At 42.2% G+C, this 14,649-nt stretch overlaps 1 protein-coding gene across 1 annotated transcript in view; it reads right to left on the minus strand.

Moving 5' to 3' along the window:
• The window catches only part of RALGAPA2 (Ral GTPase activating protein catalytic subunit alpha 2), a 4,189,194-nt gene that overhangs the window by 1,603,942 nt on the left and 2,570,603 nt on the right, over window positions 1-14,649 (minus strand). Inside the window, exon 31 of the mRNA XM_044060158.1 lies at window positions 12,580-12,760. Within this exon, the coding sequence (XP_043916093.1) occupies window positions 12,580-12,760 (181 nt within the window). The remainder of the gene's footprint in view (window positions 1-12,579; window positions 12,761-14,649) is intronic.

The following is a 14,649-nucleotide window of genomic DNA, read 5'->3' on the forward strand; positions in this document are numbered from 1 at the left end:
GGTGCTGGTTTCATAGGTCTGTGTGAGACTGGTGGTGTGATGCAAGTAGTTCCCTTCTCCTTTTGACTGTCTGGTCCAGTCTTGGGTTGAGAGAGTTTAGCCTCCAGTTTGGCTGTATAATTGCATCTCTTGCATGTATTAGTGTTTGGTGGAAGGAGGAGAGGGTTGTCTGTGTACATGAGGCAGTTGTAACACTGCCTCAGAATGCACAGATTCACCTGTTGGACTGGAGAGTACACCTGAAACTGCCCTTTGGACATGCCTGGATATGTACAGTGAACTGTTTTACTGATTGGCTGGTAAGGTCGACTAGAGAGCCTTGTCCTTCTCTACAGTATAGGGGGGGGGGGGTCTAGTGCTAAGGTTTATTAGTACTTGCTATGAGTTTTGAGCAAGTGCTGGGCTGAGAAGTGAATGGTTTGAGTGCTTAAGTTGAAAGTTTGTCTGGTTCCAAGGGAAAAACTGAACAGTAGACTTTGTGGAGCCGTGCATAGTTATACCCTAGCTAACCAGTGCTGCCTAGCGTGCAAAACCAAGCAAATGCGGGTTTTATAGCAGGGACATGCAAGAGAGAGAAATTAGCCCAAAATGGTGAATAAACTACTAATTTCTGGGCAGAAACACTCCTCCAGGGACAGATAGGCTGCTCAAAGCTCCCCTCTCTCACAGGTGAACAGAGAAGCTTCCGTCTATCCAAGTAAGGTATGGGCAAACACAGAAACTTGTAACACAGCTCTGAATTCAGCACTAACCTGAAAACGGAACTATACTAGCTTAGAAAGGCGGGAAAACAAGTATATTTTTTGTTTTTTTTATCAGAAAATAAAGCAGATACAATAAAAAAACACTTTAAATGCACAGAAATGGCTATCACATTTGAATGTGTAGCCTACAACAGTTAAACAGGTAATTTAAACACAAAAATGACTGTTAAAGTGCAGGCAGTAAAATAAGTACAATATGTAGCTGAAATAAGCTTTTTAAAATCACAGAAACTTTAAAAAATCAGCGTTTTAGGCGGAATTAGCTAAAGGCAGCAAGAAAAAGCAGAAAAATGATATTTAATCACTCCAAAGTCTCTCTTTTGTCTCTCTGCTGCTGGAGAACTCTGCAGGGCACCAGGCAGGAGTTTGCTGAGCTGTATACAAGCGCAAAAACCTCACAAATGCGGGTTTTATAGCAAGGAAATGAAAGAAACAGAAATTAGCCCAAAATGGGGCGGCCGCAGTGGTGCAACGGTTAGCGTTGCCGCCCCACAGCAAGAGGTTCTCCAGTTCGATGTTCGGCTGGGGTGTCTTCTATGCGGAGTCTGCATGTCCTCCCTGTGGTCACGTGGGTTTCCTCCGGGTGCTTCGGTTTCCTCTCACATCCCAAAGACATGCTGTAGGTGGATTGGACACTATAAATTGGCCCTAGGTGTGAGTGTGTGTGTGTGTGTGTGTGTGTGCGCCTTCTGTGGAAGGTTGGGCGCTGGGCTGGCAACTCGACACAGCAAAGCTCCACTGCCAATCATGAGCGAACAGGTGATCTGCTGTGGCGACCCCTAACCAGGAAAAACCGAAAGAAGAAGAAATTAGCCCAAAATAGTCAATAAACTACTAATTTCTGGGCAGAAAACCCTCCTCCAGGGAAAGATAGGCTGCTCAAAGCTCCCCTCTCTCACAGGTGAACAGAGAAACTTCCTTCTATCCAAGGAAAGTATGGGCAAACACAGAAACTTACAACACAGCCCTGAATTCAGCACTAACCTGAAAACTGGACTAGACTAGCTTAGAAAGGCGGGAAAACAAGTATTTTTTTTGTTTTATGAGACACCATACACGTTCAGATATTTTAGTGCTTCATAATAACTTAACTTTTCACATCCATGGATGCCCTTGGTATATTTCCTCTGTACTCTTTTCTAGTTTACTCAGGGTTTTTTTTTAAATAAGGTTTCCATATTGTTATTCCATATTCAAGTCTGGGTCTAATGTAACTCATAATTGCCCATCACTTCTGATTTACTAGACTTTGTAAACCTTTTTAAACAACCTATAATTCTACATCCATCATTAACCAATAGGTTGATATGACTAGAAAAACTCAAAGCTGGATCTACCCATACACCCAGGTCCTGAAATGAATCTACAGTTTCAGTCACTGTGTGCTGTATTAAATATTCACCATTCAATTTATATCTCCCAAATCTAATATGCTTATTTTATGTATTTATCAGCATATTATTCTCTTGTGCCCAAATGGTCAATTTAGTCAAGTTCTTTTGCAGACATGTCCTACCTGTAACACATGTAATCAGTTTACTCAATTTCAAGTCATCAGCTTACAGACTGTAGAACATCTCAAATGAAAAAGATGCATCTGAAAGATACAAGCCAAACAAGTATGTGCCTAGGACAGAGCCCTGTGAGACACAATGAATGTAACCAAGACTTTCACCTAATTGCTGTATGATACTTGCCATGACCTACTTGTAAGTCATGCAGCTATCCATCTTATCAACAGTATAGCAATACCTAGTTGTTCTAAGTTATTGATCAGTGCTTTACATATGACACTGTCAAATATTGAAGTTAAATCTATATAAAATTACTTCACAACACGGTTTTTCATTCACAGCTGCTATTATACTGTTATAGATCATGTTACAGGTGGTAAAAGATTTATTTTCAACATATGCATGCTCGTATATGTTTTCAAATCTCAGCCTTTCCAGTTCTGACAATAACTAATTCAATATTACCTTCTCCATTATTTTTCCATAACATGAAAGTAAACTAAATGGTCTGTATGACTCTGAATTTGTCCTACATTCCTTTCCCTTAAAGACAGGTTTAGTAAGTGCACGTCTCCAATCTTGAGAATTTCCCCATATTTATACAACCTAGTAAATAATAGATATAATGGTACTGTAAGTTCTTGCTGAAATGTTATCAGGTTACTAATAGTAATTCCATCTCCTCCCTGTGCTTTGTTTGGATCCAGTTTGCATAGTTCTTTTTAAATATAATCTAATTTGATTTCAGTATCTGAGGTTACCTAGATGCCCCTAGGACAACTTTATCACCTCTTTGTGCAGCCAACCTGTATTCTAAAACATTTTGTAAACATATCTATTATCTGTTGTGTCTGAGAATAAATTTTAGATTCTACATGCAGTTTATCGAGTTGTATGTCTTTACTCCTTCCACATCTTATGAATCTATAAAATGGTTCCCCCCTATTATGCTCAATATATTTATATAAATTTTCTTCAAATTTTTACTGATCTTGTCTCACACGATGCTTAATTTGTTTGTACCACTACTTTATTTCAGTTTTCAAATTTGCAGGTCGGCCTTTCTTTTCCATTTGTTATATTTTTTCATCTTTCACCTTAATGAAGTTATCTCGTTCTTATGGAAATGTATCTTCCTGACATATTGTGTGCCTAGATTGTGATGTTAAACATTTTTTTGATGTTTTGCATTCAAGCAGTTTCATTTCAAAACTTTTCACATTTCTTTCGCAGTTTTTCCACTGAACGCATTACTCCAATTAGTTCTACATAGTGACTGTTTTGTTTCCATATAAATCGGTTATTAATCTTCTGTGCATTGGTTTAGAGTTCAGTTTGGCATAATTATCTATCAACAAAAAGGAAGTTATATTCTTACCATAACGTTCCATTTGAGCTGTTCATCTCGCCTTTGTTCTTGCACGTGGGTACGGAGCCGATCCATCGGCTCAGAATCGGCCGCTTTCCAAGCTCAAGATCTTTCAGTAGCTCGAAGCACAGCACCTATCCCATGATGCTCTCTGACTAACCCTCAGATCTAGTTTAAACAAAGGAACAGCCTAACATACCCTAAATGTCAATATGTGTATGTATAAAAAAACATATAAAACATATATATACATACATACATAGATACAGTTAACCATAGGAAGAAAGTCTGGTAGAAGGAAAGGACAGTAGACAAACCCAACCAGACTTCCAGTCGTAACCGGTCTTCAGGATCCGGAGGGGGATGGAGGGTGGGAAATGTAAGAACAAAGGCGAGATGAACAACTCACACAAAACGTTATGGTAAGAACATAACTTCTTTATGTGAAGTTGTTCAATCTCGCTGTTTGTTCTTACACGTGGGTAATGTCCCAAGCACCCAAACCCTGGGCGGCTTATGGGAGTACATTCCTGAGAACAGTAGAACCAAAGGAAGCTCTGTCCCTGGAGGCTCTGTCCACTTTGTAATGAGTGATAAACATATGTGGTTTTGACCAAGTGGCTGCTGCACAAATGGTGTCCAAAGGTAAACGAGCTGTGTGAGCTAGAGATGTGGATACCGCCCTAGTGGAATGAGCTTTCACCTTGTATTCTAAGGTCTGATTAGTTGAAGAGTATACTAACTTTATGCAATCTGATAACCATTTAGACAAGGTAACTTTAGACACAGATGGCCCTTTTTTTGTTATTAGCGAAGGAGACAAAAAGTTGTTCAGATTTTCTAAAATCCTTTGTTCTGTCCAAGTAAAATCTCAACTGTCTGTGGACATCAAGTTTATGCAGCATATACTCCATTTTGTTAGAATGATGTCTGAAAAAAGTGGCCAACTCAATAGACTGATTCAGATTAGTTTCGGAGAAGACCTTCGGAAGAAAAGAGGGATTTGTCCTGAGAGATACTCTATCAGGAATAAATACCAAGTAAGGGGGCCTAATAGAAAGAGCTTGAATAACAGAAACTCTATGAGCTGAAGTGATAGCCACCAAAAATAATGTTTTCCATGATATGAATTTCAAGGGGCAAGAGGATGCAGGCTCAAAGGGGGGAAGCATCAACTGAGATAATATTAAATTTAGGTTCCATGGTGCAACTGGTTGTCTTATGGATGGCCTTAGGTGATGAGTCTCTTTCAAAAAAGCTTTACATAATATGTGTGACATAAGATTAGATCCGTCAATCCCCAAGTGAAAATTAGATATAGCAGCCAATTGAACTCTAACAGTGGCCGCTGCAGCACCTTCCTGAAAAATCGCTGAGGAATTCCAGAACCATATCAAGAGGGGCAACATAGGGATCAATATCGCGTTGAGAGGCCCAGTACACAAAACGTTTCCATTTACTACTGTACAGTTTCCTAGTGGAGACCTTATGAGGGGAAACCAGAATATGTTGAACTTTGGAAGAAAGATTATATGACCTGGCTACGTTGGGATGTGGAGCAGCCAAGCTGTCAGTTTGAGGGACTGAAGATAGGGGTGAAGAACTCCTGACTAATGCGTCAGAAGGTCTGGCACTGGGTCCAGAAACCAAGGTTCTTCCAGTTGATATTGGTGAAGAAAGGGGAACCATATCTGCAGAGGCCAAAAGGGGGCTATCAGAATAACTGTCCTTCCCAAGTCCTTTGCTTTCATCAAGAATCTGGGAATCAGTGGGGTTGGAGGAAAGGCATACAGAAGAGCAGAAGGCCAATCGTGCACAAGTGAATCCCTGGGACTGTCCCCCGGTGGAGGGTTGAGGGCAAAGTAGCTTCTGCATTTGGCATTCATCAGAGATGCAAAAAGGTCATAGCAAGGCTGGCCTCATCTGCGGAATATCCTTTCCGCCACATTTTGTTTGAGGGACCACTCGTGGGGTAACAGAATCGTTCTGCTCAGTTTGTCCGCTATCACGTTGGATTTCCCCAGGATGTGCGTTGCTAATAGAAAGCACCCTGTGGACACAGCCCACTTCCAAATCCTCAAAGCTTCTCAGCATAAGGGGTAAGATTTGGTTCCCGCCTGTTTGTTGATGTACCAGACTACCGACATGTTGCCTGTCTGAATCGCAATCATCCCCTGAGGTAGAGAGTCGTGAAAGTGCTGCAATGCTAAAAGCACTGCTCTCAACTCCAGGACGTTGATGTGCAAATGACATTCTCTCTCTGACCAGGTGCCTTGGGCAGTCTTTCCCTGAAAAAGCCACCCCCACCCTATCAGGGAAGTGTCCGTGGTCACCGTGGCTACTGGAGAGGGTAATACAAATGGTCGACCTGGTGGCTGTTCAAACACCAGAGAAGGTCTCTTTTGCAAGCATCCATCAATAGAATTTAGAATGACATCGGAAGCTGTTGGTAGGACCACTGGGTGAAAAGCAACCATTGGAGTATCCGCATGTGCATCCAGACCAGAGGTACTGCTATGAGGGAAGCTGCCATTGTGCCTAAGAGTTTTAACACCTGAGAAGCAGGTACTTTCTTTTCTTGTAGCAAGCATGACACCTGATTTCTTAGGGAGGTAACTCTTTTTAGAGGTAATTTGACCAGGGCGGTGGTGGTGTCTAGGTCTGCTCCGATAAATGAGATATGCTGCGATGGTAATAAAGCAGATTTTTATAAATTTATGGTTATTCCTAACCGAGAACAGAGATTGATCGTATGATACCAAACGAAAACAGGCCTTGAACCAAATAAGGAATCAGATGCAAAAACCAGAGAATACAAGAAAAAGAAAAATAATCTGGTTCCACACAGCAGTGAAAATCAATATGTCCTTTATTGTAGTAGGTAAGCGCTTTCTCGGAATAACATCAGCTTCATCAGACCAAGTTGGACTGATGAAGCGGATGTTATTCCAAGAAAGCGCTTACCTACTACAATAAAGGACATATTGATTTTCACTGCTGTGTTGTACCAGATTATTTTTCTTTTTCTTGTATTCATTGATCGCATGATCCCTGGACTGGATGAGTTGATACCTGGTGGTGGCGGATAGGAGCCAGTCGTCCAGATACAGAAACACCCGGAATCCCAGATACCTCAGGTGAGCCATAACCACTGCCATACATTTGGTGAACACTCTGGGGGCTGTAGTGAGGCCAAAGGGCAGAGCTCGAAATTGATAATGACTGGCCCCAGCCAGAAACGCAAGTGATCTCTGGATGGTCTGGCCATTTTGATGTGGTAGTACGCATCCTTGAGATCTAAACAGCACATCCAATCCCCCGTTCACAGGAATGGGGATATCGATTGAAGCGTGATCATTCGGAACTTCTCCTTCTTTACAAATGTATTGAGTTTGCTGAGGTCTAAAATGGGCCTCCAGTCCCCTGTTTTCTTTGGAACTAAAAAGAACCTGGAGTAAGTTCCGGATCCTAACTGGTCCGGCGGGACTGGCTGGATGACTCTTTTTTTCTAGCAGGTTTTGGATTTCTGTGACTGCTTGATTCCTCAGATTGGGTGGAACATCTGGGATTCTTTTTGTGGGTAACGGTGGTTCTACAAAGGGAATGAGGTAACCTCTGGTAACTATGTTTTGTACCGAAGAATCTGATGTAATTCCTAGCCAGGCATCTGGGTACAAAGCCAAGCGACCCCCGACTGCCTCCAGAGTAGGACAGTCTGGCCTCCTCTCAGGAGCGCTGATAGGGCTTGCCAGGAAACTGCTCCCTATCACCCTGGTTCTTCGGACCCCCTCTGCTGCCAAAGCGGCGTCTTCCATTATTGCCCCCTCCCTCTGCCCCTGAAGGGGGGTTCACTACATGTGTTCTGGAAAGCTCCTTGGGACTTCCGCAACCACATATTTCCACCTCTTTGCCCTTTGGGGTATGGTCTAGTAGGGGTGGAAAAACGGACTTCTATGGCAGACTCTTTCCTTTCTGCTCACACCTAGTGAGGGTCTTCTTGACTTTATGCCCAAACAATGAAGATCCATCAAACAGGGTATTGACAAAGGAAGACTTGAAGGCTTCTGCAAAGGAGCACAAGCGCATACAGGACGGTCTCCGCAGAGCAATCGCTGAACCTGCTGCTCGACTCGATCCCTCGGCTGCATAGGAAATGACCCACATGGATAAGTTGACTACGGAATTAAGGGTAGAAAGCTGGGCTGTAACCTTTTCTGAAATAGCCTCATCTGTGTTACCCTTTAGAGTATCTCAGAGTTCTTGAAGGAGATTTCGTTGAAGGTGAGTAAAATGGGTCAAGTAGTTAAGCGATCTCATGGCAAATGTCACAGAACTAAAAATGCATTTCCCGTATCTGTCAATTGTCCTGGAATCCTTATTAGGAGGATGGACAGTAGCAGAAGTCTCTGACATCTCTTTCTTGGTGGCCGACGCCACCACCATGGCATCAACAGGGACTCCTTTGGTGAGGAACGATTTCTCTTGAGGGGCAGTGATGAATTTATTGGGCCTCCGAGGGACTGGTTCCATGGTGTCAGGGGACTCCCACGCCCTTCAAGCGACCAGATCCATTAGTTCGTCGAAGGGCGGAGTAACCCAGGATGTGGAGGGTTGAGACCCAAAGGCCTTCAGGAGCACCGACTCATCCTCAGTAGGGCGAATGGACTGCCAGTCACCCCTCTGCTTAAGTATTTCTAGGATGTCCGCAAAGGAGACATCTTCTGCAGGGGACCGTGGGGGACCCTTCCCATTCCTCTAAGTCGGTGCCTGATGTCAAGGATTCCTGAGGGGAATCCAAATGCCTCCTCTTGCAGAGTCTCTTTCTGGGAACTTCATCGGTGGGGGCAGCCGGTGAAGTTTCAGTAGAGCAGGGTTCACCCAAACGGGATACCTGAGGCTCTGGGTCTCATCGCTTAGTAGGTGCTTTAGACGAAGAGGCAGAACTCGGCATCTTTAGGGAGGAAGAGGAGAGACCAGTAGTGTGAGTCTGAACAGACAGCAGCCTCCTCATGGCAGCAATGGCCCCAGAGTCTCGGCCCGAGAAAGCCACCAGTTCAGAAGAAGACAGGGGGCCTCGCACGTGCTGAGGCCAAGGGCTCCGAACCAGAGGACGGAGCCGAGCTCACCTGCGCCGAAGCCCCGAGGGGAAGTGTCGGAACCGACACGTCGGTTCGACCCCCCCCCCCCCCCGGAACTGATGAGAGAGTGTTGGATCCAAGACTCTTCCAACAGCACTGAAAAGGTCAGGGTGGGTAGAACCGAAGTCACTGGGATAGGACTCTGCTCCACGGGTTCCACAACCATCAGATCTTCCGCCTCCGAAGGCCTGGGTAGGCCCGGAGGAGTAGTCACAGGCAATGGAGCAGGAATAGGGCTCGAACCCAGTTGGGACAAAGCCAAAAGCAGTTTAGCCAATGCCAGGTTCTCAAAGAGCCTCTTCACCACATGGTCCACATCAATATCTGACATCCTTGAAGATCGGGTCGAAGGGGCCGAAGAAGCTACAGATCTAAGTATTGGAGAATTTAAAGTCTCCGATACTGGCTCCAAAACCAAAGGTTGGCTCCGAATGATCGGTTCGGCACACGGTTCCGAAGACCTAGGAACCAGTGACCGAACCTTAACAGAGGTGCTCGGAGCCGAAGACTTAGGCTCCGAGGACACTCGAGATGACATTGACCCTTTCGAAGACCTGGAAGTCTTGTCTGACTTGTCCAAAGCTTCTTGAAACTCAGTTGTTAAGAGACCTCGATCAATAATTTTCCTATGTCTCTCTAACAGAACTCTGCCACTAAAAGAGTGGCAGATGGAGCAATCATCCTTCAAATGGAGTGGTCCCAAACAATACACACAGGAAACGTGGTTATCTGTTATTGACATTTTTTGGCCACAGTCACATCTTTCATATCCGGACTTTTGCTTTTGGTCAGCCATCATGTCCATAGAGTAAGCACAATTAACAGATCCCAGGTAATTTCCAGTACAATAGTACTATCCAAACACAAAAAATAGGAACACCAAGAAAGACAATTATCAGAGCTCTGATAATAGAAGTACAACAGTAGAATCCGATAATAAGCAACAACAATTAACAAACTAGTCAAAAAGGGATAGGAAGAAATTTAGATTCCTGCACAACTATAGCAAAGGATGAAACCAACTGGAGAGAGAGCAAGGCCCAGAGCAACCCGCTCCAATAAACACACTGAAAAGGGCAAATCTCTAAAAAAAAAAAAAAAAAAGATAGTATGACAAGGGATATTGGTAGAAAAACAGATGTATCTAAATAAAAAGTAAACTTTGCTGTAGAAAAGCTTCTTAATAAACTTTCACTGGCTCGAGCACACTGAAGACTTGTGATCCGTTGCAGCGGCAAACTAGATCTGGGGGTTAGTCAGAGAGCATCATGGGATAGGTGCTGTGCCTTGAGCTACAGAAAGATCTTGAGCTTGGAAAGCAGCCGACTCGGAGCCGATGGATCGGCTCCGTACCCACGTGTAAGAACAAACGGTAAGACTTAACCTTTATAACCCCATGATCACCACAAATCAGCACTTGACATCAAGTAACAGTATCTTCTTTAGAAACAATGTCTAGTATGTTCCATTCCCTGGTAGGTGTTTTTTTTTTTTATCAATCTAAAGCAATTGTTATTCCTGCACATACATTGTGAAAAATTTCCTTACTAAGGTTGCTGAATTATTATTCCAGTCTGTCTCTGGTAAATTTAAGTTCCCAGACACTATTACTCTTCCCTCTCATATTTCATGCAAGAATTGTATGAATTCCCCTAGGTCATCAGCACTCTACTTTGGAGGTCTATACACTCCAACAACTGTTATATGCTCCAGGGTCGTCTTTACTGTTCCAGTTACACAATCTATAGTGCTGGGGTTATCACTGAACATGTAATAGTCACAGGTCTTACAACTATCTTTAATCCCTATCATAACACCTCCACCTAACCTTTTGCTGGAATGTCTGTTAAAGTAAAAACACTTACACCGTGACAGAACTGGTTTCTAGTCATTGCTCTTTAACCATGTTTCACAAAAAATATCACCATCAATCTTGTGGGAATGTAGCAAATTTTTCAGTTAAAAAAAAAAAAAAATATATATATATATATATATATATATATATATATATATATATATATATATATATATATATTATTAATGCTCCTAGCATTAAAACTATCAAAGATGCAGCACCATCAGCTCTTTTGACCACCACATTGCCACTGTGGTCAGAAAGTCCTTCTATGTGGCACATCTCATTACTAAAGATTTTGCATCCAGGAAGAAAGTCATGGTCTCTCTCTACTCTTCTCTCATTAGGTTAATCATGAAGTACAATGCCCCATTTGGCATGTACCTCACTAGACACTTGCAACAACTGGAGAGGCCGCAAAAGTACCTCACAAAGAGGATCCTGGGCCTTAAACACTTGTCCTATATGGACAGACTAAAAAAACTCCAACTATTCTCAGTCTCATATCACCTACTTAGAGGTAATCTCTGCTTGACTTACAAAGCCATGTCTGACCCAGCTCTGTTAGAAATGCTTTATCTAAAGAAATCCCAATCCCTCCACACTACATGCTCCAGAGACCTCAACCTTATTACCACAATCAACTGAACATGCTGGAGGGACACGTTGATAACCCAGAGACTGTCCATGCTATGGAATAGGCTTCCCATACATGTCAAGTGGAGCACCTCACTGGCCCTCTTCAAGAGAGATCTTAATGAGTGGATGGGAAACAGAAAATTCATCCTGGGGATCACTCCAGTGGCTCTACTCGACAGAGGCTCTGGGAACTAAGGTCAGGTGGCACAATGCCATGGTAATCCTATAGGCTAGGCTTGTAAAAGGCTCCAGGGCTATTGGCCTAGTACACACCTATGAATCTAAATGTTGCTGTGAACTTTTAAATTTTAGACGTAAGAAAAATCCTGCCTTATGCTCGTCAAGTATTGTAACATATCTGATGCAAAAATTCTTTTCCCTGATCTTGGCAAGTGCATGCTAGAAACAGTCCTACTGTTGATCCCAATTGGTGATCTGATCATCTGAGAACATCTACAATACTTCAAAAGTTCCTCTGACATCAGAAGAGGGAACTTTCTTTTGGTGAATGCTGCTGTGAGAGCGAAAGAAACTGGAGGTGTTGAGATGGAAACATCCTTGTAAATCTAGTGTTTGATTACATAGTGTTTGGGTGTACCCCTGAGCATGGGATTACAAAAGTTTGCAGAGACAGCATTCTCAAAGTAGGATATTTCCCAGAGGGCGGTCTGAAATAAGAACAGTATTTGTATATACCCCTGAACATGTGAGTTTCAAGTATTTATGCCAAGACCAGGTCTTCAATACAAGACACCCCTCATCAGTTACCCACTGGAACAGGACTCCAGAAGTAAGATCAGCATTTCTCAGACATATTTGTAAACAGTGGCTATATGCATACAGTATACTATATTCATATGCAGTGAGCTCTGATAAGGTTGAAAATCAACACTGCACAACTGACACAACAGTGACAGCAATGCGCACACAGAGGATGATCCTGCAATACAAACATGACTGCTACCACTACTAACAGATAAATCAAAATGAACAATACTTTGCTTCAAAATATATTTTGTAATAATAGTGAAAGTAGCTGGTTTGCAAGGCTTTTAAAAATGCTGCACTGTGCACTTGCTGGAGTGCCTAAAGACACCAAATGCATCTATGATTCATTCAGCACCAGAGATTCAAAGTTACACAATGGGTCTTATTGGCATGACAGCAAATCATGTGCTAACTATGAAATTCCTGTTCTGCATCACTGCCCAAATTCTCCTCAGGAAGTCTTAATAATTACAAGAACTGAAAACCAGTGAAAAGTATACATACAGAATACAATTCTTGTCAGTTTACTTACCCTCAGCAACAGTGAGGAGGTTACTAAAATCCGGAGAGTGAGACTGTGTGACCTCAGAATTCTTGACAATCCCCACTACCAAGAAAGGATCATAATCTGCAGAGGAGAGATCAGCAAGACTCAGCAGGTAATGGCTTTGTTGGGTATAAAGATTTGAACCATAGACACAACAGTGTAGCACCTATAAAAGAAAGAATGGTTATGTTCTATACTGAGAAAAAAATGAATAATGTGAATGCAGCAACAAATTTGCACAAAATAGCTTCAAACACTAAACTGAACAGCATATAGAAAGATTCTGCACTTTTATGAATTTACTTTAACTAGGGAAATGGACTACAGGAATGTTTTTCAGCCATAACACGGGTCAATGGCACAAAGAAAATACATATATAACATGTACTCCAGATGCAATATAAAATATACCTAAGTTACCCCTATTCAAGGGCAGTGCAGTAGTGCATTAAACAAACACAACAAAGCACCTATCTGATTACAACAGATGTACCACAAGCATTTTAAACATTTAAGTAAATTATGAGTGTGACGATAGGGGGAGAGATGGGCGAAGGCTGCCAGCCTAGTCAAATAGAATTTGATACATAATTCTATCAACTGTATAGATAAATGTAAAATACAGGATTTTTTTAAATGTAAGAAAACACTGTAAAACGTGAACTTCAAGATTGTTGCAACATTGCCATCTGCTGTAAGGAAAACCAAGCCAAGTATTTCAAATGTGTCTTTTTAAGTTGAAAAGATATTATGAATCTCTTAAATGTTTTACAATTCGGCTCCACTCCGGCTGCATGAAGGTTTCATGCCCCATTGTTTTAAGGCTAAAGTTTATGACCAGAATTTAAATGTGGAAGGTGCTTTATTGCTCTAGTTTCTGCTAGAATGTATATGTGAAATGCCTTGTATTGTTGTAAGTTTCTGAGTAGGTGTTAGATTGCTAAATAATGCAGTTTGTTTGCCTGGGAAAACCTAAGTGTCAAAAATGATGCAATCTGGGGAGGGACCCAGCAAACATGTTTGTTAGTAATGTTTAAATACTATTTCTCACAAGAGACTGGAAGCATTTTGATCTTGGATATCCACTTATCAGCACTTTGCCTTATTCTCACATGTAAGTGTTAGCACTGTGATTTCTTGTAGGAATAGTTAAAGCTAGTAAAGATTAATTGGGTATTTCTCTTTGAAATCAGACATGTCCTACTGTATTACTTTAAGTTTCTGTGTGATCTCTGAACTCTTAGATATCTCAGTGGTGTAATAGTTTTGTCTTGTGTTTTAATTATTATTAAATATTTTTAAAACCTTCTACTTGTGGCTGCTTTGTGTACAGATAAGTTCTAGAGTACATTGCATATTTATAGAGGTTGTTGTAATAGGCCATTCTAAAGTAAGCCTTGACTGTTAGTCATACTACCATTGGATAATAATATTGCACAGTAATAATTCAACACCCTTTTAAGGGCCTTTGAGTAGCTGATATTTATTAGCTGGTGGTGGCAGTAATTACTACCGTATAGCCTGGGTAAAGGGGCACAGCTGGAGAACCTGTGCCAGCCTTTTTCCCAGGAAGGTCTGTGTGGTTGTAATAACCTCTTCTCAAAGAGTGTGTGTGTGGTGTTTCAGCTACCTAGGCAGGGACACAAAGCACTGGTTGAACAGAGAGGGCACTGGAGGTCAGCTTGCCAGCTAGGCTGAAATCTGGACCCTATAGCTGTGCCAGTGGGGAGTCTTATTGGGGACCTGGAGAGCAAGGGAGCAACCAGCCCCAGACTGACTGTGATCTCTGTGTGCACTTAAGGGAAATTGTACTTTACTGTATTAGTTATCCTTTCCTCTTCTATGAGACTAGCTCCCTGGTGTTAGTGGTGAGGATTGAGGCTCCTTGGTTGCTGGGCCAGGGCACGGTCGTCACAAGTGTTTGGCAGTGGTAGTGGTAGGATGTACCTCACATACTAATTGGCTTGTAGTGGTATGGGTAGAGCAAATTCCTGTAGCTTATGTACAGTGATCTCTGAAAGTGTTTTGTACTCTAAAACAGCCATGCAGTGTATA

Source organism: Protopterus annectens, chromosome 1.part2 (assembly GCF_019279795.1).
Source record: "Protopterus annectens isolate FY-2018-M chromosome 1.part2, PAN1.0, whole genome shotgun sequence".
NCBI lineage: Eukaryota > Metazoa > Chordata > Ceratodontiformes > Protopteridae > Protopterus > Protopterus annectens.